General features: G+C 40.4%; 2 protein-coding genes across 2 annotated transcripts in view; one reads left to right on the top strand and one right to left on the bottom strand.

Moving 5' to 3' along the window:
- Positions 1-1,302, bottom strand: part of LOC136262372 (cilia and flagella-associated protein 47-like) — a 36,825-nt gene extending 35,523 nt beyond the window's left edge. Inside the window, exons 1-2 of the mRNA XM_066056619.1 lie at positions 1,084-1,302; positions 816-994 (exon numbers count right to left, since the gene is read on the bottom strand). Coding sequence (XP_065912691.1) covers positions 816-994; positions 1,084-1,236 — 332 coding nt within the window. The 5' untranslated portion in view covers positions 1,237-1,302. The remainder of the gene's footprint in view (positions 1-815; positions 995-1,083) is intronic.
- Positions 1,130-4,997, top strand: LOC136262374 (interferon-related developmental regulator 2-like). The gene is made up of 15 exons (XM_066056622.1): positions 1,130-1,403; positions 1,507-1,617; positions 1,710-1,812; positions 1,995-2,075; positions 2,261-2,304; positions 2,564-2,709; positions 2,754-2,804; positions 2,896-3,038; positions 3,086-3,194; positions 3,242-3,306; positions 4,290-4,356; positions 4,407-4,474; positions 4,527-4,587; positions 4,640-4,726; positions 4,772-4,997. Exons 1-15 carry the CDS (start codon positions 1,352-1,354, stop codon positions 4,850-4,852), a joined length of 1,269 nt encoding a protein of 422 aa, XP_065912694.1. The 5' UTR covers positions 1,130-1,351; the 3' UTR covers positions 4,853-4,997.
- Positions 4,998-24,015: the final 19,018 nt, after the last annotated feature.

Raw genomic sequence — 24,015 nt, 5'->3', positions numbered from 1 at the left:
TGTTTACTGTACAGAAACCTCCATACTGAGTATATAGTACAAATTACTCAGCTAAAATTAATATGTTGCTTAAATAGATTAATGTTAGGTGATTCAACAGCACTGTTGGATAAGCCATTCCATAATCTAATTGTAGAGGGGTAATAAGAGTAGGGGTAAGCATTAATTATTGAGTGTGGTTGTAAAAATAGTTAGTTATGGCCCACGTGTGTGGCTTGCTGTTTGGATTAGGTAGCTTCCACTTTCAGCTCGGACTTGACTATGAATGATTTTGTACATCATAACCAGTTTCAAATTTTTGCATTGCTCTTCAAGAGTTGGTGGGTCAAGGTTGTGCAGTATCTCAGTTACACTGGCCCCAGGGTGAATACTTGTTTGTAATAAACCTGGCAGCCATACACTGGACCATCTCTAACTTGTGTATGTTTGTGTGTGGAGACCAAATGATTGACACATATTCTAAAATGGGGCATACCATTGCTAAATAACATGTTTTCTTGATCTGTAGAGGGCAAGAGGAGATGCTTCGTTGTAAAAAAGCATTGGCAGAATTTGCTTTACAGACAACATGTTGGATATGGTTTTCCCAATTCAGGTGTTTGTGATAACACCTAGGTAAGCAGCATTTTTAGATCGATGGATTTGACGTTGTTTCATAAAGTATGTTGAATCAGTTATTAATATCCTGTTAGTAATCTTGAGGTGTATACATTTGCTAAAACTGAAAAACATATTTCAGTAGCTACAATGCTAAAGTAGCACAACTCACTGTACAACCAGAGGAATAGTACTACACAATACTATAACACACTCACACTTCAACTGGGATGGACACAAACAAGCTATCTTGAGCATAGATATCAATGACACCATTTTTGCCCACATTATCCACTGGCGAGGTCGTATCACTGGATGGAGTATATAATACTGTTACTATCTTCTTAAGGCCAATAGCAATGGCTGCCTCATTAGCACCAGCAGTTAACTTGAAGCACTGTATAAATAATACACACACCAAATAATACACACACCACACACCAAATAATACACACCTTATTACACAGCGTATAATAAAATTCATACCTCATTGCTCCCTTTCCTTAGCGCCGCCCTGATTAACGCGGTCGCGACTGATCTGTTTTGTATAAAGCAACTGTACTCGCGTGGCTGGTCACCATCAGAAAAGAACGTCACAATATCTGTGGATACGACCAAAGATATTCCCTTGTTCGTCATCGTTCATGTCGTTGTACTAAAGAATTGGCCGCCATGTTATTGTAGCTTGTTGCTGTAGCAACGACATTTGCCCACGCTTTTGAACTCTGACCAATTTCGAGCGCGTTGTGTCACAATGCCGAAGAATAAGAAGAAAAAGCACCAGTCGGACACCGGCCTCACTAACGGTAAGATATTATTGCTACTAACCCACTGTGTTAATACTGAATAGACTTTACTATTTCGTGTGTCATCCAAGTATGCTCTAAATAATGCCCTCTTCCCTACTAGGTCAAGCTACAGCTAGTGGTATGGACGTAGTACCGAAGTTAGCAGAAGATGACGCGAGTAGCGTAGTTAGTTCAATGGATGGTAGTACATATGGTGACTATGGTATGACAGGTGAGTGCATGAAGGAAATGGTTAATATTGGGAAATATGTACACCTCTCCTCCGTCTTGTGTACAAGTGTTACACGTTGTAATGTTGTTAAGGTGATGATGGTAGAATGGTTGATGATACAAGCAGTGATGACCAAGAGGTTATACATCTGGAGGACTTGTTACTAGAAAACATTGACCTACTCAGTGATAAAAGGTGACTAGCTACAGTGACTTATATACTTGAAATGGCCACTATAATGAGGTGGTTGTATTAATGAGGTCCTTAGCTATGTTTGGGACCTACTTGACATGGCCACTATAACAGGGTAGCCTCATCATAGAAGATCCCAAACATCAAGTTGGTCCATCTCCTTAGTGTGTTGTTATTTTGTTTAGTACAAAGAATAGACTATCAGCATTTACATATGTTGATAAAACATTCTGTCAGAAAGTTGTGACTGATCTTCTAACTGGGAGGTAAGATACAATGAGTGAATATGATAGAATAATTGTGCAATATTGGAACTAAGTCTCTTACATGCCTATTGATTGTGCAATATCTGCAGTATGATGATGTAATGGCTATTTTTAGATTTTACCATATATAAGGACAGTTAGTGTAGCCTCTTTATGTTATTTAGTTTCTACTTTTAATTTGTCAGAGTGTTAGGCCTCATGGAGGTTGTCAACAAAGGAATTAAGAAAGGTATGTTAGTATGTTCATGTTGAGCTGATATCTGAGAATACAGTTTAAAGACAAGTGGAGTTCAATAAGTACAACTCCATCTTGTGGTAATACTGAGAGCAGACTTGCTTCTAATACCGACTTAGGAAGAAGTCTATAGTTATATTATAGGAAAATGTTTGACTAAAATTACAAAACTTTTTGATTTCATTATTTCACTGCCAACTCAATGTGAACTAACTGTCAATTCAATGATCTGATACGGTCACTAATACTATAGCTAGTGGTGGTGAGAGGTGCCAAACAGCTCGTATGGCCATGCTGACGTCAGTGCAGTTAGGAACAGAATTTGACTTGGTGTCAACAAAACCAATTCTATCCTCAGTGATGGCTGATGGTAATGTGTCAGCAATGGAGAGAGCTATGGTACTGTGAACACTATCAGTATGTTAACTATTGTACCATTACAGTGTATTACTGCATTGGGATTCTGTATGTTTATGGCTTCAGAAGACAGTCTAGTGAGTCATTGTTGTATATGGTCATTATACTACACATTGTGGGTTACTCCTAACTCTTATGTGTACACTTACTATTCTATTTGTGGTATAGGAAGTTGTCAAAGTGATGGAAGAGTTTGAAGCTTGCTACAATGACAGAAGACTACATGCTGATGTTATACTGGCTGCAATCAATAGTTGGTGTCTGTTACTAACAGTAGCACCATCAGTATTTGTTAGAAAACTTGTTGAAAGGTAAGCCAAGACATATACAGTGCTAAGTATTCCTCATCTCTTCATAGGCAGTTTCCTGTATTACAAACTTTGCTAGGATCCGATGCTACTGCTGTTAAGATTGCGTCTGGACAGGCAATCTCCCTACTAGTTGAAATAGCAAGAGATCACGACATGGTACAGTCATCACCTGTTCCACTGTACTCAATGTATTGTTATTACAGGATGTTGATGGTGAATGTATTGAGTTAGCTGATGTACTACAAGACTTGGCAGCTGATAGTAATAGGTATTGTTGTAAACCTCACTTAGTGGCCACCTTGTTAATATGGCCACCTCTTTCTGATGCCCACCTCTGGTATGCAGTATTGCATACCTAAATTAGTATGGTCCTTGTTAATTTGCTCCCGTGGGTATCTGTTTTATAGTTAGACAGTGATTTTGGTACCTTGAAATTAATTGTGGGTAGAGCTGAACCCAGATCACTTGAGAGGCTCTAAATAGCATAGAAACAATATCAGCGTGTTCTTAGTGTTGTAGTGAACAAAGCGGGCAAAGAAACAGTGGCTACTAGTGTCAAGATATACCCTGTAGTGTTATCACCTATTGTGAAATGTCAATGTAAGGTTATTTCATTTTTTGCTTAGTCGGTTTTCATGTGATTATTACCATGGTTTTCCCCGTTTGTTGTCACAAACAGAAATACGACTTGCACGTGTGCAGTAATAATTCAAATTTTCTTGTGAATATTTAGGTGGATAAATGCACCAGTAAGAGATTCTTCTGACATGTTCAAGGTAGTGAATCACTCACCCTGTGATTCTAAGTGTCTACTAACTTTAAAATATATTAGCATCACGTGCAACGTTGTTGATGAGCATGCATAGAGTTTCTTTTTGACAACAAAATGGAAAACCATGGTGTAGGGAAAGTTGGTTTTATCGTTTATACAAGTGGGATACCATAATGCTACCTTGTGATTAACACCAAGGTGGAACCTGAGCTCTCTGGCTGTCTGCATTCCATGCAATTTTCTGTTTTCTGTACACATGCACACACAGAGATTATGTGTAAATGAACCGCTCTTTAAATGCGCTCCTAAATCAGTAAGGGCCCTCACTATTTTTATTATGAACTCTTGATAGTATGAACCACTCCGTAGTAGGAAAACTAATTCTATTTGTAGTAATGACACCTAAATAGTACCCATGTGTGACATTGACATTACAGATATAAAGGTCGTAGTACCCATGTGTGACATTGACATTACAGATATAAAGGTCGTAAGGACAGAACACAACAGAGATCTTGTTTCAGAGACTTTGTTCAAACAGTAGAAGTGAGTGCTATCATTTTCACTAGCAGTTGTTATGGTATACAATATCACAGGATGGAACTGTTCCAGAGAAGCAGATTAAAGTTGGCAGTGAAACTCTACAGCTAGACTCTTGGTCAAGGTCAATTTTTCCTATCAGTGCTAACATATTACATGTTTGGTGTTGTCTACAGAATAGTCCAATATGGAGCATTTAGAGAACTACTAGGAAATGGACTACACACACACTTACTGGTAATAGTGTTACAATCAATGTTATAACATACATCAGGTGTATTACACACAGTCTAATGAATTAGTGAGAGAAGTATTTGGTATGGGTCCCATCCCGGTGGTGACACCAGCTGATCGTCACATGGAGAAGATGGAAAAGGTACCTTACAATTTAGTCTGTGCTAACATTAACTGCTATACGTAGAAATATTACAACGCAATGTACTCCAAGATGAGAACACAGGCGCGGAGCAAGCAAAGAGATAAACGATCAGATTTTGCATAGCACGTAGTGTAGCAATCAACCCACTGAAGGGTGTTTTATTAAAATGAACTTATTTATGAAAGCCAGAAATACCCTATTTCCTGTACACAAAATTGTGTATAAGTTTTTCTGTAATATATTTTAACTATTTATTTACATTGACAAACATTGTATAAGGCCAATGAAACTTGATTACCAGTTTCTCACTCAGATTTTTGAAAATTTGATGTGGGCGGGCGGTTATTCATTATTTTCAAAAAATCACAACACGCATCCCAAACATGAAGATTTCTGCCCAAGAAAGTGAGTCTACATTGATTACTCATGCATTAAATAGCTAAAATACGTTACTAATCCATATAATAAGTGATTTTTCCATTAGAGTATAGCTCATTGCTCCATTAGAGTAAAAGTGACTGCTCTATTAGAGTATTTCAATCTGAAATACTAATAATGAAATTCCATGCGGGTGTGTCAAAAGCATGCGGGCGATGACGCGAAACTGCTAATCAAATTTCATTGGCCTAATCTCGTCATAGACTAAGACACACGGTAGTGTGTCGTGCGGCCCAAGAAGCCGGCGTGCCACACCGTGAGTATATTAACAGGAAGAAAGAAAACGCAATTTTCACACCTATGTAGCTCTGTGATCCCTTATCCGATTGGAACCAAATTTGTTACAGACGTGCCGCCCAGTTATGGGAGTCTACATACCAAACTTGAAGAAAATCGCTCCAGCCATTTTCGAGATACGAGCGAACAAAATTTCGTTTTAATTTCTTAGTTTTTTTCTTCATCTTCATTTCACACACTTCGCAAAATCCGCCATAAAATACGAATGCGTATTCCAATCGGGCTGAAATTTGGCACACTTGAAGGGCTCATTAAGGCGGATCTCAGTACCAACTTTGGTAGGAATCCGATGAACATTCACGGAGTTATGACCGATTATATGCGTAAAATAAGGCCGAAGGTCTGTCACGCCTACAGGGTAAACCCCTTGGAGGAATGAGTTGAAAATTGATATGTGGATGGAGTAACCATCGTAGGAGTGCTTTTTATTATTATTATTTATTACAGGTAATTTATAAGGCTAAACAGCCTGTTACACCTGATCAACAGGTAAAAAAGTACAAGTAGAAAGGAATCGAGATAAAGACCATGGAGATATGACACAAAACCCAACCTGTGTCAAAATTACGCGATAGATTTTTATGAATAAAAAAACTATTAGTTTTCACGTCTACCAGGCAAACCGCTTAGAGCAATGAGCTGAAAATCAGTATGTAGCTGGAATAAGCATCATAGAAAGTCCTTGCAGTAGTACAGAAGAATCGGATTACAAACCACTGAGTTATGATTCGAAAGGCAACTACGTATAGCAAATGCGAGATCGAGATACTCTAATAGAACAGTCACCCTAATAGAGCATTCAGCTACGTTTATAACTTACTCCATTATAGAATTATATTACATTGCAAGATATTCTGTATGAAATTCAGCTACAAACAGTTATCTGATAGACAATTCAGCTACATGCAAGTCACCCTGTAGAGAGTTCATCTAGAAACAAGTCACCCTGTAGAGAGATCAGCTAGAAGAAGTCACCTTGTAGAGAGTTCAGCTACAAAGAAACCATCATGTAGAGAGTTCAGCTGCAAACAAATCACCTTGTAGAGAGTTCAGCTATGAACAGATCACCCTGTAGAGAGTGCAGCTACAAACAAATCACCCTGCATGTAGAGAGTTCAGTTACAAACAAATCAGAGTTCAGCTCCAAACAAATCACCCTGTAGAGAGATCAGCAGGGCCGCCCAGAGAAATTAAGGGGCCCAGAGCAAAGTGTTAAAGTGGGGCCCTTCACCCAAGTTGTAAGGTGAAGACCAAAAAAAAAAAAAAGGTCACAACCTGCTGGCAATGACAATAACTACCCAGCACCAACCATATCTCCTTATCTATAAGCTTGCTACACTGCTCCTCTGAAGAATACTGTGACTGCTCTATTAGAGTATTTAGATCTGACTGCTCTATTAGAGTATATCGATCTTTTAAACAGGTATTCAGGGGGCCCTTCATGGGCCTCCTGCATGGGACCCCTTTCAGGCTGGGGCCCGGGGAAAAATGCCCCAGTTGCCCCCCCCTGTGGGCGGCCCTGGAGATCAGCTAGAAGAAATCACCTTGTAGAGAGTTCAGCTACAAAGAAACCATCATGTAGAGAGTTCAGTTGCAAAAAAATCAATCACTCCGTAGAGAGTTCAGCTTGAAGAAGTCACCTTGTAGAGAGTTCAGCTGCAAATAAATCACCCTGTAGAGAATTCAGCTACAAACAAATCACCCTCTAGAAAGATCAGCTATAGAAGAAGTTACCTTGTAGAGAGTTCAGCTACAAAGAAACCACCATGTAGAGAGTTCAGCTGCAAACAAATCACCTGTAGAGAGTTCAGCAAGAAACAAGTCACCCTGTAGAGACATCAGCTAGAAACAAATAATCTGTAGAGAGTTCAGCTAGAAGAAGTCACATTGTAAAGAGTTCAGCTACAAAGAAACTACCATATAGAGAGTTCAGCTGCAAACAAATCACCCTGTAGAGAACTCAGCTACAAACAAATATGCCCTGTAAAAAGATCAGCTATAGAAGAAGTTACCTTGTAGAGAGTTTAGCTACAAAGAAACCACCATATAGATACTTCAGTTGCAAACAAATCACCCAGTAGAAAGTTCAGCTATATGAACAGATCACCCTGTAGAGAGTTCAGTTAGAAACAAGTCATCCTGTAGAGAGATCAGCTAGAAGTATAGAGAGTTCAGCTACAAGCAAATCACCTGTAGAGAGTTCAGCTACAAACGAATCACCCTGTAGAGAGATCAGCTAGAAGAAGTCACCTTGTAGAGAGTTCAGCTATAAAGAAACCACCATGTAGAGAGTTCAGCTGCAAACAAATCACCTGTAGAGAGTACAGCTAGAAACAAGTCACCCTGTAGAGAGATCAGCTAGAAACAAGTCACCCTGTAGAGAGATCAGCTAGAAGAAGTCACATTGTAGAGAGTTCAGCTACAAAGAAACTACCATGTAGAGAGTTCAGCTGCAAACAAATCACCCTGTAGAGAACTCAGCTACAAACAAATCGCCCTGTAGAAAGATCAGCTAGAAGAAGTTACCTTGTAGGGAGTTCAGCTACAAACAAATCACCCTGTAGAGAGTTGCAAACAAGTTATATCTGTAGGGAAAAATTAACATGTAATAAATGTATTATTATATATATATAATTTGTACATTTACTGATAAAATCAGAATTATTTAAAAACTTCATCTTTCTCTTCTTCCTGTGGTAAAGAAAAAAGATAGGTTAAAAAAAACCCAAAAATTGTCTTCTTTTGGGATACATGGTAAAATGCTACAGTGGATAAAAGATTTTCTTAAGGACAGAACACAAGAAGTAGTGCTTAATGGAAAGAAATCCAATACCATTCCTGTTAAAAGTGGAGTCCCACAGGGTTCAGTGTTGGGTCCCATCTTATTCACGATGTTTGTCAATGACTTACCTTCGGTAGTATCAAGTCCCGTGTATATGTTTGCTGATGACACTAAGATTTTCCGTGTTGTAAGAACTACTGAGGATTATTCAGCACTACAACATGATTTGGACTTACTTTATGAATGGTCAATTCGTTGGCAACTTAAGTTCAATATCTTGAAGTGCAAGCATATGCACCTTGGACCGATGCATCACTATGGGCCATATTATTTGGATGGAACAGTTATTGACAATATTGATTCTTATAAAGACTTGGGCATTATCTTGGACCACCAACTTAAGTTCCACCTGCATACCACAGAGGTTGCTGTAAAAGCTAATCGATTACTAGGAAATCTTTTGATTATTTAGATTCTGATATGTTGACTAAATTATTTACAGCTTTTGTACGTCCAACACTTGAATATAGTAACGCAGTATGGGGGCCCTTCTTTGTTCTTGATCAAAGGAAAGTGGAGAAGTCCAACGTAGGGCTACACGTTTCAGTATTGCCATCATTAAGAGATAAACCGTACGAAGAGAGACTATAGCAGCACTATACAGCTACCATCCCTGGCTCACAGGCGTCAGAGGTGATATGAGACTACTTTACAAGATTATCAATAACTATTTCAATTCAGATTTTTCCACTCTATATACCTACTCTGATACCACCATTATACAAGGGGGCATCAGTTTAAGCTTTTCAAATGTCACTCAAGATTAAATTGTCGATCAAAATATTTTTTAAATAGGTTAATTAATGATTGGAACGCTTTGCCAGCAGTTGTAGTTAACGTAAATTCTGTAAATAATTTTAAATCCTTATTGGATAATCACTTAGCTATTTGATTCGAGATTTACTTTAGTATACAGGCTGTGCCTTTACCGGCACTTTAATCATAATCATAATCAAAAACAAGTGAAATCTAATCCAAAACAGCCAAGCTGTAAAAAAGAGTGACAGGCCCTCAAAAAGGCTATGGTGAAAAAAGATGTGAAATCCAAGGTGGCGGCCAAGAAATGGCTGTGATGGTAGGTTAATGGTAAAAATTTTAATAACGACAATTCAGATGAATTTGGTGCCGCTTGGTCTTGGCACAAAATTCACCTGAATTGTCGCTATTAAAATTTTTACGCCCAAATTTTTACAATTAACCTACCATCCATTTCTTGGCCACCAAACAGGCTCGTAAACATTTGTTACAACAACTTTCAGTTTCTTTATGGATGAACAATGCCCGTATGATTTTACGGTACTGGGCTTTGCAGTGTGAGGACTGATTTTCCTTTCCCCAAACCCCTGTTGTAATTAATTGTGTTTGTAGTTTAGTTGTAGAGTAATTTGTATTGTAACTGTATTATTTAATATATATATATTTTCTTTTAAAAAAAAAAAATTTCTTGGCCGCCACCTTGGATTTCACATCTTTTTTCACTATAGCCTTTTTGAGGGCCGCACTCTTTTTTACAGCCTGGCTGTTTTGGATTAGATTAGCTATATATATACTACGTGTGTGCTAGGGCAGAGAAACGTTTCCGTAAGCTCTAATATCTATGGCTAGGGTACGTAGCTAGTATATATGATCTACTTTTTTTTTATTCCCAGGCTAGATGTAATGCCCTTTCCTACCACCCCCAGCACAAGAGGCAAATGTGCTGGACAAGAACTGAAAAGCGGGACATCTAAAAGTCCCTAGGGCCCTTTGTTAGGCCCATCTCCGGGGAAGCATCTGGTGATCTAAACGGAGAGGGAGCGCGGCTTCCACGGATGCACATCGTCGCTGACCTCAACAGGGAGAAAGACAGGGTACAGAGAATCCACGCCAAAGTACTACTGTACGATAAAGCACCACGTTTGGAAAGGAGCTCAGCAAGCTGGCGATAAAATGTGATGGTTTCCTTCCCCATGCCCCCAGTTGTGGCAAACACCAATGGAGTAAAGAATGCAAACTCCACCTCACGGACACGGTCACCATACTCCCTCTTCTTCTGCATCTCATGACGCCTATACACAGATGGTATCGAAACATTGCGGTAGCTTTGTGCGTTTCGGTGAAAAACCCTTACATCGAAAAAGGCACTTTGCCGCCGCCCCCAAAATCCGCGTGCATGAAGGTCAGCCCTGGCATCATCTTGGCAGTTAGCTGATCGAGGGGTAAGTTCTTCGCCACTCAGGGATTGAAGTGGTGGCTCAATTGCAACAGTAGTACAAACATTTGAAAGTAATTCAACAGTTGTATCACGCAGGTCATTGTGGCGAACAAAGGTCAAACCACCATGTCGACAGATCATTGCATGATCAGCAGTGAAAGGTGAGCCACACACACAGTGGCTAGGAGTATTCAATAAAGTCCATCCGTAATGCAGGTAAAGAGCATCCCAGAACTCCTGCTTTGTCAGATGGTAACCCTGGTCTTGCAGTGGTAAAGCCAGAAGCCAAGAAGAGGCTCCAGGTTCACTATTCAGATCAATAGCTCTTTGAAGCTGTGAAGAGAGACCATTTCTGATCTCAAGAGCCCGTTTCTTAAAAGCCTCACGCCGGTGTTGGTGAACCTGAGTCTTGATGGATCGATTATCTGGGGGATGAGCATGTGCTACCTGACTAATAATCAAGTCTTTTAGCGGTGCAGTAATTCGCAGGGAAGCATCAAACTGAGATTCACGGAAAGCTGTAGGGTCACCCATACCGAGCCCACTGAAACGACATAAGAGAGAACAACTCACGTTCACCGGTGGCGCATGCAACATGTCCAGTGATAGAAGGAAAAAGTTTGAGTATGATAGCATCCTCTAATGGCTGAAGTAAAGAACTAATGTTTGGAATGGTTCTCATCAGGTAGACCCAGCGGCCCATCATACCATGGGTAAAAGCACAATATGCAGCATGTGGCCGACTACTTGCAATTCCAGCCAAGGCAGATACCTCAGCAGTCCAAGACTCAACCTTTGAAGCCATGTATTCTTCAGCAAAGTCTCTTGTACCCAGAACTGCACCAAGGTGTCGCTGGCCACGAGCAATGATCTGTATATTAGAATCAGCGAAAATAACTTGTGCAGTGGATAGATGTTATGGCTTCACAATTAGGACTGTCTTGGTAGCATTTGTAAAATAACCATAATCAGGTCCAACAGAAGAGAGATGCTGCCACCAGGAAAAAAGTTTGGGAGTGATCCAACAGCAGTAGCATCATCCGCAAACCATGCCTGAGAGACATCGGGCACCGTTGTACAGAGATGTCTAATCAAAAGGTACAACTGCCAAAGCATACATGGCCATTGCAAGGGGGTCTCCCTCAGTTGATTGAATTTCCCCCTCACCCACTACAAACAAACGAACAGGTACACCATAAGTATTGTGCAAGACGGTTGCAAAAGATGGACAAAGAACTGAGATGTTGTGAAGCGCAGCTTGGCGATTAACACAATTGAAAGCATTGGAAGCATCAACAAGGAGAGCAGCCTCGCAATTACCATTCTCGAACATTTCCTTCATCACATGAACAGTTGCCTCAGAGCCAGCAGCATGACCAGCACAAGTCTGCAAAGGACCAACAGCAGAGATAACATCCTCACCAATTACAAACAGTATTGCCTTTGCTACAATTCTTCGGGGCACATCCCCAATATCTATGGGGCGGACACCAGGACGTTTGTCCAAGAGAATCAATCTGCAGGCCACAAAGAGCATCAAGGCTGCAGGGTCCTTTTTTATGGGGATGTACAAAGGTAACGGGACACAGCTCTAGGCCAAGGCCTTACACAATCCAGCAGAGGCTTCTTTAAAAGAGGTACACATTCATCTCCAGGCATAGGCATCAACTTCCGATGGCCCTGCCGCCCCATTGGTATGGAGTGATGTCCACTTGATTACCTCACTGGTAAGGCACTCAAAGAGTATTGGATCATGGCTAGGTGCCTTGTAGTTTGTGTTGAGCAATACAGGATTAGCTGGTCTATCCAAGGGACGTTTTTCCAGTAAAATGTCTCTAGCTGTACATACAATGGGTTGACCAGAGGAATCTCTACCCGAAGGAATCATAGAGTCAAGGGACAACACTCCACCTTTGGAGTCAGTTGATAATAGGCGCAGGGCCATACTGACCTTTCCCTCTGACATCAGATGGTCAAACAGTCGAGATTTATCATAGGGCTTTCTCTTAGATGACAAGGAGCAGCTAAGGTGGTCTTGAATACAACGTCCCTCCTTAAGAAGAGCATCAAAGGAGCCCTTGCTCAACAAATTTAATCTCCTCAGGAGGTGAACAGAATGATCCTTAGCACGGCTCTGCTGGTGAGGCTTCTGTAGTAGTAAAGGTTGCATCACTGAACATGCCAGCAGTGCAACTGAGCCAAGTGCAGAATCCTCTGCAAAGGCCTGCTACAGCCCTGTACAAAGAGTTTTCCAGCTTTCCTAAAAGGTATTAAAAATATATTTGGTTTCCAATGAATGACCTCTTCATATGTTGACGTGAAAAATTCACAAGCTCTCTCACCAGAAGCGTCATTCCACATAAAGTCAGTACAGGGCTTGAACTTGGAAACAGGGTAGGAATCACTAATTTCTGGGTTCTGTCTGACAGAAACAGCATCAAAGTTAGAAGGAGGGGTAGCTGTATCAATTTGGATTTACAAAGTTTGCTTCAGAACTTCCCAATCTGACTTTCAGCAAGTGAAAACCCTAAACAATCATAATGGTACCATACACAACAACCCTCACAAGGGGGTGTCATGTCGGCTCACGCTGTAGGTAGATCTGCGACCGTGGTCAAAGTCTTGACCAGGGAAAATTTCACCTTGACCCTTGACTTGCAGCGTTTATTGTCTTTGACCTATGACTTGAGCATTTCTTGACGATATTTTGACCTCCACTTATTTCTCTATTTTCTTATACGCACCTGCGCTTGTAAGTTAGTATAATATTTTCTTAGTGCGTGCTACCAGCAGCTGGGAGAGAAAAATCATTATAATTACGGCAAAATGCCTGTTGGAGCTTTAAAACATCTTCTTGGAGATCCTTACTTCCTTGTGAGTTACGTATAATTCCGTAAACTTGATAATAGATACGTATAGTTTTCGATTGTGGGTTTCGAACCTTCCGTATCGTCTTGACTCACTGTAAGAACTATTTTGTGGCCTTGACCGTTGACTTAGAGTTTGGCCGCGGTCGCAGATCGACCTACAGTAAGAGCCTGAGTGACACCCCCTTGCCTCACGTTGTCGATCACAATTGAGCATTAACCGGCCGTCATCACGTCCCCCACAGCTAGTCTCGCGTGGCCAGATCGCTTTTTTCCGTATATTGGGTGGGGAAAAAAGGGTCTGGTGCAACTCAAATAGCTGTTTACTTGCCGTCCCCACATTCCGGGGACGCTAATTGAATAACATTGGTCACAAAGGAGGTGCCATGACGTCAGTAAAACTATGAAGTATTCCTACACTCCTGCTCCGGTTGTGAGTCTTGTTACACGAGGATTAACTTTCAAGACGCTATAAAAGAGACATCAGAGCAAATTAAGATTCGTTTAAAGGATAAAAAGATCTCTAGTTAACTTACTGACGTCATGGCACCTCCTTTGTGACAAATGTTATTCAATTAGCGTCCCCGGAATGTGGGGACGGCTCAGAAGTAAACAGCTATTGGAGTTGCACCAGACCCTTTTTTCCCCACCCAATATACGGAAAAAAGCGGTCTGGCCACGCGAGACTACCCCACAGCAGCACCACTTTCTATTCGACTCAGTGTCATCCACACTGGACAACGGAAAATCATCAGCAGAAACAGCAGCTTCACGTGCACGGATACGAGCACTTCGACGCGGCATAATTAGAGGATAACTGAAATAAAAGCCCACCACGACCTGAAAAACAGGTGAGAGAAAGCAACCGTTACAAACCAGCAGCAACGTACACCTTATTTGAAGACCGTCTACAGTCCTAAAGCGCTGAAAGAAAGGCCACTAAGACTCAACATCCGATCAGGGTCGCCAGGCCACGTGATGCATCTATGGTCTCGTGGTCTTAGCTTTTTTTTTTTGTTTGTTTCGGGTTACAGTCTATTTCCGGTTGGTTGACTAGAGAAACAAAGTGTTAAAAGTCACGTGCTTGAAAGTAGCCAATGAGATCAGCAGCCTTCAGTTTAAACTAGCGCCGTCCGCCTGGTGTGAAATTTCATTGGTTATTTCTATTCACGTGATATTTTTGCATTTGGCTTACGTGGACAACCAACCTGAAATAGACTGTATACCACACAAAAGAGACGGCGGTTGGTAAATCGCGTGACTGGCGTGCCAGTGCTTGCAGTTAAACGAGACCATAGACCCTGAAGTCGTCAGTAGCATTATATTGAATCTCTTCGATAAGACAAGCACAGACTGAAGCGAGAGAAAGACGTCGTCTTATTGTATACAATACTGCAGTTTAGTTCGAGCTAAACTACGATGGTACTGTTAGCTTTTTGCTCAGCTTCGAAAGTGACTGGTGTCGGGTGGGCAAGAACATTATACAGATTATATATGGTGAGAAGTACCGTACAACTTCGAGCATACTCGCTGTCACGTGAATCTGCAGAAAAGATTAAGAATCAGCTAAGCTACAACAGAGCCAGGTTGCATACACCTGAAGATCTTCCAGAACAAAACCAAAATTTCACAGAAGGTTACAAGGGTCTTGTTGTTTTAGCAGCTGGGCCAGTCATTGGACAGAACAGTCTCAAACAATTGCCCACTTTGTATTTGCAGTCAGGGTTTGCAGTCATGACTATAATTCACCATCAAATTGACTATGGCTTTTGCACTGCCGCAGATCGTACTGTTGATAAAACGTTCAACGTACTATCATCTACTTTGGATGACTCTTGTCCTATTGTACTCAAGTTATGCTGTAGTGGGTCATATTCATATCTGCCTCGTATCATACATAGGATCTCCCAACCTGATTGTAATCTCAATGTAGTTGGGGCAATATTTGATAGTGGACCACCTTTAGTTCACTGGAGAATTATACTGCGGATCAGCCAGTACTTTCATGAAATAGGAAAATACCGTAATCCACTTCACAGACTTGAGGAACTGATCTTACCATTGTTGTCATCTACGATAAACGTGAGGAACAAGAGGAAACATTTGGAGGATCTCATGTATAGCCCCAACACAAAGCTGATCACCATTCCACAACTGTATGTTTATTCATTAACTGACTTCACTTTAGACTTCCCATACATCAATGGGATGATTGATAAACAGAGGGAATATGGAGGTGATGTTACATGTTATACATTTCCAGATACTTTACACTTGTTTCATCGACTGAAATATCCTGAAGAATACGATGGTTTGATATTTGAGTTTCTAAGATCAAAGTGCAAATTACCTGTGTAGTGTTGTAGGTACCAGTATTCTCTGTATAGCTATAGCTGCGACATGCTATTATTTTATTAAGACTTTAACAATTGTGTGTATAATGTCATTATTGGGTTGCTCTAAGAGACACTGCTTAGGGGAGTCTATTCTACTAAGGAGAAGAATGCATGAAACTCTAGTACACATATTAGTTTGCATAACTTCGTTTGGTATAGCTGGATGAATGCACTTTCTAAAATTCTAGTTGGAAATCTGAGAAATTTTTAAAATTAGACCTGCAGTCCTAGGTTTGAATTTGGGAGCATTTTTGATAGCTATTTAGCTGACAAAATGCATGCTTTGCAAAGCACATACAAATTGGTTATGTAGAACCTGTGTAAACTAATTATTGCAAAAGTTGTCGGTTAATGACATTTGAATTGTGACTTCTATTAGAGTAGTGACTGCTTATTGGAGTATCTCAATCCTTAGCACCAAAACTCAAACTTATTGTCTCATTTTCTTCACAGTGTATCAAGACACGCGGTAGTGTGTGGTGCGGCCCAAGAAGCCGGCGCGCAACACCCGTAAGTATATTGACCGGAAGAAAGAAAATGCAATTTTCGCACCTCCGTAGCTCTGTGCTGCCTTGATAAAACAAGACGATTTTTGCTGTGGACACTCCCTCCACCTTCAGCACTCCACATTCCAAAATTGAGCGAAATCGCTTCAAGCGTTCCCGAGATATGCGACTTCACAAATTGGCTTAGTTTCTTCGGTTTTTTTTCTTATTTTTCTTCCTCATTTCACACACTTACAAAAACTGCTATAAAACGCGAACGCAATATCCGATTGCCTTGAAATTTGGCACACTGAAGGGGGGTATAAAGGCGCATCTCTGTACCAACTTTGGCTAGAATACGATAAACAGGAAAAGAGTTATGAGCGATTATTCACGAAAAATAACACCAATATGTTGTTACGCCTACAGGGTAAACCGCGTATGGGAAGAAGCTGAAAATCGGTGGGTGAATAGGTTAACTATTGAACCTCAAACCTTTTGTGGTTTGAAAGAAATCGAGCTAAAAACCTGGAAGATACAACAAAAAAACCAACAGTAGGTATTCCAGCCCGATTTTAAAATTTTGGAAAAATGGTTTTTTTATATACTCAAATAGAGTATTGATTGCCGATCTCAGAAATATATAGTTTGTTGAGTTGGAATTAGCTGCTTTGGCATGCACAGTGCTTAAAAACTGAAAAAAGGTACATTTTTTCTCCAGGGCTCCCCATACATTTTAAAGGGAAATACGGCACAATTGAATCAGGAAGCCATCTAGCAATCTGGACTATCTTGAAACTGCAGTTGCTTTTAGCTGCAAGTTTGTACATGTAATGAGAATAACTTATCGGATCTCAGCGATCTTTGTATGCTTTGTGGTGAGCAAATATGTGTCACCTACTGCACACTTCTCAATACAATGGTGTATATTTATAGGTGAGTGGCTATCTCAAGTAAGTAAATACACCAAGTTAACAACTTATAAAGGTAAACAACTACAGTGGAGGTGCCACAATGATGCAACAATACTTAACTTGAGGTGGAGTTGTGGTTTCAATTATGGCATTGTTATGCAGACTTTGAAGTGGTTTATACTTTTGAGCTGATGACACAGCCATCAGAAAATTGCTCTGAAGCTGAAAATCGCTAACCCGAGCGAAGTAACTACGCACTTTAAAGTAAGCACCAGTGACTACCTTCCACCCGACAGTACGTTTTTAAAAGTTTTAAAGTATTCTACATACATTGCATGGCTTGAAAAGATTACAAAACAACACAAAACTTACTTATAATGTAACGCGCACGATAAAACTAAGATTTTCATGATGATCAACGTGTGGACAAACCCCACAGCGATTTTCATCTTCATTGGAGCTCGGACGACGGAGCAATCCCAAGTTTAAACACGAGTTATTATTTTGTGCCAGGGTTCTATTGGGGAATAAACGGAGAATTTTTTAATTAAAAAATCTCGGATACTGGAATGCCTACAAACAGTGTGTAACAATTACGCAATCGAGATTAGCTAATAAAAAACTACTACTTGCCATGCCTACCAGATAAACCGCTTGGGGTAATGCTTTGAAAATCGCTGTATAGATGGAGTAATCATCTTAGAAAGGCTCTTCAATGGTGTAGAAGAATCAGACTTAAAGCCACGGAGTTATAACACGAAATCCAACTTGGTGCAGCAAGTGCGAGATCGAGATACTCTAATAGAGCAGTCATCCTAATAGAGCAGTCACCCTGAAGAGAATTCAAGAAATCAGCTAGAAACAAGAAACCTGTATTGAGATCAGCTACACACAAGTCACTCTGTATAGAGATCAGCTAGAAGAAGTTACCTTGTAGGGAGTTCATGTAACTATGGAAAGAGATAGTTCAGCTAGAAGAAATCACCTTGTAGAATTCAGCTACAAAGAAACCACAACGTAGAGAGATCAGCTACAAACAAATCGCCCTGTAGAGAGATCAATAGAAGAAGTTACCTTGCAGAGAGTTCAGCTACAAAGAAACCATCATGTAGAGAGTTCAGCTACAAATAAATCTCCCTGTAGAGAAATCATCTAGAAGAAGTTACCTTGTAGAGAGTTCAGCTACAAAGAAACCATCATGTAGAGAGTTCAGCTGCAAACAAATCACCTGTAGAGAGTTCAGCTACAAACAAATCTCCCTGTAGAGAGATCAGCTAGAAGAAGTTTCCTTGTAGATAGTTCAGCTTCAAACAAATCACCCTGTAGAAAGATCAGCTAGAAAAGTTACCTTGTAGAGAGTTCAGCTATAAAGAAACCATTCTTTAAAGAGCTCAGCTGCAAACAAATCACCTGTACAGAATTCAGCTACAAACAAATCACCCTGTAGAAAGATCAGCTAGAAGAAGTTACCTTGTAGAGAGTTCAGTTACAAAGAAACCACCATGTAGAGAATTCAGCTACAAACTAGTGACCCTGTAGAGACATCAGCTAGAAGAAGTCACCTTGTAGAGAGTTCAGTTACAAAGAAACCACCATGTAGAGAGCTCAGCTACAAACTAGTGACCTTGTAGAGACATCAGCTAGAAAAGTTACCTTGTAGAGAGTTCAGCTATAAAGTAACCATTCTTTAAAGAGCTCAGCTGCAAACAAATCACCTGTACAGAATTCAGCTACAAACAAATCACCCTGTAGAAAGATCAGCTAGAAGAAGTTACCTTGTAGAGAGTTCAGTTACAAAGAAACCACCATGTAGAGAATTCAGCTACAAACTAGTGACCCTGTAAAGGCATCAGCTAGAAAAGTTACCTTATAGAGAATTCAGCTACAAAGAAACCATTCTGTAAAGAGTTCAGCTGCAAACAAATCACCTGTGCAGAATTCAGCTACAAACATATCACCCTGTAGAGAGATCAGCTAGAAGAAATTACCTTGTAGATAGTTCAGCTACAAACAAATCACCCTGTAGAAAGATCAGTTAGAAGAAGTTACCTTGTAGAGAGTTCAGCTACAAAGAAACCATTTTGTAAAGAGCTCAGCTGCAAACAAATCACCTGTACAGAATTCAGCTACAAACAAATCACCCTGTAGAGAGATCAGCTAGAAGAAGTTACCTTGTAGATAGTTCAGTTACAAACAAATCTCCCTGTAGAGAGATCAGCTAGAAGAAATTACCTTGTAGAGAGTTCAGCTACAAAGAAACCACCATGTGCAGAGTTCAGCTGCAAAGAAATCACCCTGTAGAAAATTCAGCCACAAACAAATTGCCCTGTAGAAAGATCGGTTAGAAGAAGTTACCTTGTAGATCGTTCAGCTACAAACAATTCACCCAGTAGAGAGAGCATCTAGAAGAAGTCACCTTGTAGAGTGTTCAGTTTCAAAGAAACCACCATGGAGATTTCTGTAATCAATATATGTATTATATATATAATTTGTACATTTACTGATAAAATATTTAAAGTACACCTACTCATCTTTTCTTCTTCCTGTGGTAAAGAAAAAAAGATAGGTTAAAAAGGTCCCAAAGCTGGCCATAGGCCTGCTTTGGGGTATACAAATACAAAAAGAAATGAAATCTAATCCAAAACAGCCAAGCTGTAAAAAAAAGTGTGCGGTCCTCAAAAAGGCTATGGTGAAAAAAGATGTGAAATCCAAGGTGGCGGCCAAGAAATGGCTGTGATGGTAGGTTAATGGTAAAAATTTTAATAACGGCAATTTAGGTGAATTTTTTGCCAAGACCAAGCGGCACAAAAATTCACCTGAATTGTTGTTATTAAAATTTTTACCATTAACCTACCATCACAGCCATTTCTTGGCCGCCACCTTGGATTTCACATCTTTTTCACCATAGCCTTTTTGAGGGCCGCACACTTTTTTTTACAGCTTGGCTGTTTTGGATTAGATAGTTTATAACTGTATGAATTGAATTTGCATGCCTGCATGTTGGCTATCTCTTCGAATACAGTGTGAATACATGATTTCTGTTTCTGGTGCCAATATAGTCCTGTAAGTCCAAGGGGGGCAAAGCTTGGCCCCCTTGAGATCAGCCTATGATAAAGTGCATGGTGTTGGACGCATATGCATTCTTTCCAGGAGGAATTGCTGCATGGTCTAAGCATGGCGGGTAGGTAGGTCTAATAGTTTTGAAGCCGCACAATACAGTAAATCAACAAGCAGCCTATAGCAATGGCACAGAGTGAACATTTTGCTTTACATTTGATACACATCATTTAACCAGTGGATAAATGCATGACCTTACATGCCATGAGCCTTGTTACCAAAATTTCTAGCTTGCAGCAGTAGTATCATAACTGAAAACTGGAACAGAACAAAGTATGATCCTATATTAGTGATCCGTCACATTCATAATGTTATAATTATTATATTAGTAATCCATCCGTCACACACATGTTATATTAGTGAGACATCCATATATGTAGCTACCGGTAGCCTCTAGCTAGTTGCAACAGAGTCTACATTGTGCCATATTGGTTTGATTTGGCTGACCTTAATCTCCTTGCTGTGTATAGCCCTCTGACTCATCTTCAAAGACATCTTACACCTACAAAGTGTGCCATTTGACTCACTTGTTTGTTAGTGTATGTTAATTTTGAAGTTTTGTTTTGTATTGAAATTTGGATTACTGCCTATTGCGGGCTATGGTATTGTTTGTACATGCCCTATTGGTACAGTACAACTGCATGTGACGATATAAGGTGTGATGAGCATGCGCTAGCTACATTATTGATTATACACCTATAAATGTCAAGCCCCACCCCTGGGGTCCCCATACACTAATAGGGGATTTGACATCGACGTCCTGCCCCACCCCTGGGGCTTTTGATGGCAGCAGTTTGTTGAGCCAAAAATATTTTTATAGGTAAATCAAATCCCCTATAGAAACCCCTCTTGTGAGGTGGGGACATATAGTGCATTTTGACAAGCTTCTTGGCCCCAGTTCTGGGGATTTTGACCCTAGGGTTTGTCAAATCCCCTGTATTCCCCCACCCACCCGGGGGTGGGGCATGACATTGATAGGTGCATTACCATGACAACCATGACTGTGGAGAAAAATAAATAATAGTAACCTTAACAAAGGTATTTACTGATTATACTTTGATATGCCCACAATTAACCTCTCCAAATTTTAAAATGATAGAGTATATAGATCATGAGATATGTCATTTTGAAATTTGTGGGTTTCCCATGCCCAGAAGGGGCAACTGTTACCCCCTCCAATAGATAATGTATGGGAAAACTTCAAACTTTAAAATGTCACATTTAAAAAACGTTTCCTTTTGACATTCACACGGCCTACAAAATAATACAAATTCAAGCTGCTAGGGGCACGGCCGGATTCTACTGTATAATTTACGGAGAATTATATTTTTCAAAGGGAGAGTGATTCTGTGATTGTCCAGGCCAGGCCTCCTGCCGGATTCGTCTGCTGAACAAGAATTTGAATAACAGAATTTGCGATTATATTCAATACAATAGCCGAAGTGTCAGGCCAGAGATCCACCAGTACAGCGGGGCCATAGACCTACTGTGACGTTTCCGAGGACGTTTCTGCGTTTGATCGACTGACCCCTCGAGGGATTGCAGCACATTTATAGTATAAAGTAAGGCTTAGCTAATTCTATTTCTTGCATATAATAAATCTGTGCTTTCGTCGAGGCTTTCGTGCATAATTTTCCAACCTCCTGTAATAAATGCATGACACATGCAGTCACTGTAGTGACTGCGGTCAAACTCAAGGGGGTGTCACACAGTCACTCCAATAGACAGTATACCTCGCACCATACTACAATCTGTGACCGCGGTCAAAGCCGGTCAAGATTTTTTTTTTTAAATTTTTTCTCCCGGGCTAGATGGTCTGCCCATAGATTTTCTCTCTCGATAATCTATGGTCTGCCCTTGCCACCACCCCCAGCACCAGTTGGCATGTGCTAGGTTTTCAATTTTGACCATTAACTTTCATCGAAAATTATTTACCTGGTTCCGTTTATTTTCGTGCACTACTTACTTGCGAAGCTTGGACATTGACCTTTAGCTTTGACTATGGTCGCAGATCGTAGTACAGTGCCTATTGGAGTGACACTCCCTTGAAACTCTAAGTCACAGGTCAAGGCCACCAAATTCGTGCCAAGACAGCAAACCATCTTCTAACCACAATTAAAAAGTGCTGAAATACCATCGCTAGGTCACAGGTCACACACTGGAAAAGGCACAGGTCACAGCAAAATCTGGCGGTGGGAGTCAAAACTTTGACTATGGTCACAGATCTACCTACAGCGTGTACCCATGTGACACCCCCTCGTGTCATGTATTAAAACTTTGATGGGTACGTGTGGACAATTTGTCCTATAAACATGGAAAACTTTTTTTTATCAAAGACTCAACGAGAGTATTTAGTTATTGTACATAGACCGTATTCCAAATGATGTCACACGAATTTTCTATTTGGGGGATTCTTATATTTTCGAGTATTATCACAATGGCGATCGAGATTTCGAAGATTGATATAGAGGCTAACAAACAAGATATCAAGGTGAAATTACCAGGTTTGGTTATTATAGCAAAGAAACAATAGTATTTCTTCTAGACTTTGAAAACCAGCTGAAAATTTCTAACCCGGCGTTAGAGAATAGATTTTATACCCTTATAACTGTACCTGTTAGTTTTAGGTCAATATCTTCTTCAGCGATTTGAATTTTATTAAGCCCCATTGGAACTCAATGTTAGAATACCCCAAATAGCTGCAGCCATTTTATTTCATGGCGTCATTTGGAATACCGTCTATTGTTGTACCTAGAGCTGTGATGTTTCAGCTCCCTGGGATACTATCAACAACAAGCTGCCTATCCCAGTCACTAAATCAAATCAGAGTATCACGTACATAGTAATTTAGTTATTGTTTGTGCTATAGAAAATGCTATTCGAACCTTTAGCTGGAAATAAATGTAACGTTCGTTTCACAGTTTGTAAAAAATCCTTTTAACCAGTGTTACTGTATCAAACACATGCACCCTGAGTTTAATGAGTTTGAGGCAAGCCACTAGGATTGGCCTTTGCGCCCTCCAACCACAACGTACTGTCAGTGAAAGACATCTTATGCACAACAGGCAAACCTCTCAGTTTGGGTTAGGGTTGCATGGGTTCAACTTTAGTTTCAAATGTGGTTTCTTCACTGGATGTAGATCCTTTACACCCCTCGGGTAGGTAAAAACAGTGAACCCGGGGACCCACGGAAATCCAACTCTGCTTGGAGTTTTATACACTGCACAGTATTCTATACTTGTACTAGGTACCTCTGCAAGTAGTCTTGTGTGGCCAATCCACTTTTTCCCCCATCACGGTGTGTCGCGTGATGTTTACACCAATTAGAAATTATAAGTGCCTCTGAAAAAGTGCCTGAAGCTGACTGCATATAGACCACTTGTCTGCTGCACAGTAAGCATACTAGTCTATTATGCTGCCTAGCTACTAGAGCAGTTTAGGACCATTGTGTACAAATGCACCATGACGTATGAAGAGCTGCTGGAACTTGCTTAGCTTGGCTTAGCTAGTAATTGCTCGCCTGCTGCACAATAAGCATGCTAGTCTATTGTGTCACCTAGCTGCTAAAGTTTGGAAACATTGTGCAAACAAATATTTTGGGGAAATAGCAAGTGACCTATAATTAATGCAGTCAGCTTCAGACACTTTTCAGAGGCGCTCATAATTGTGCGAGATGTTGTGAGGGGGGGAAAAATGGATTGGCCATGCAACACTATTTGCAGAGGTATCTAGTACA

The sequence above is a fragment of the Dysidea avara genome, chromosome 7, assembly GCF_963678975.1.
Source record: "Dysidea avara chromosome 7, odDysAvar1.4, whole genome shotgun sequence".
In the NCBI taxonomy this organism is placed as follows: domain Eukaryota; kingdom Metazoa; phylum Porifera; class Demospongiae; order Dictyoceratida; family Dysideidae; genus Dysidea; species Dysidea avara.
The sequence above is the reverse complement of the archived record's forward strand: the minus strand, read 5'-3'. Positions and strand labels throughout refer to the sequence as shown.

Excerpts from the sequence above, each read along its gene's own strand:
- LOC136262374 (XM_066056622.1), top strand. The coding sequence starts at position 1,352 with ATGCCGAAGAATAAGAAGAAAAAGCACCAGTCGGACACCGGCCTCACT. Across the intron at positions 2,710-2,753 it reads CAGCAATGGAGAGAGCTATG|TGTATTACTGCATTGGGATT; the intron begins GTACTGTGAACA and ends GTACCATTACAG. Across the intron at positions 3,195-3,241 it reads TAGCAAGAGATCACGACATG|GATGTTGATGGTGAATGTAT; the intron begins GTACAGTCATCA and ends TTGTTATTACAG.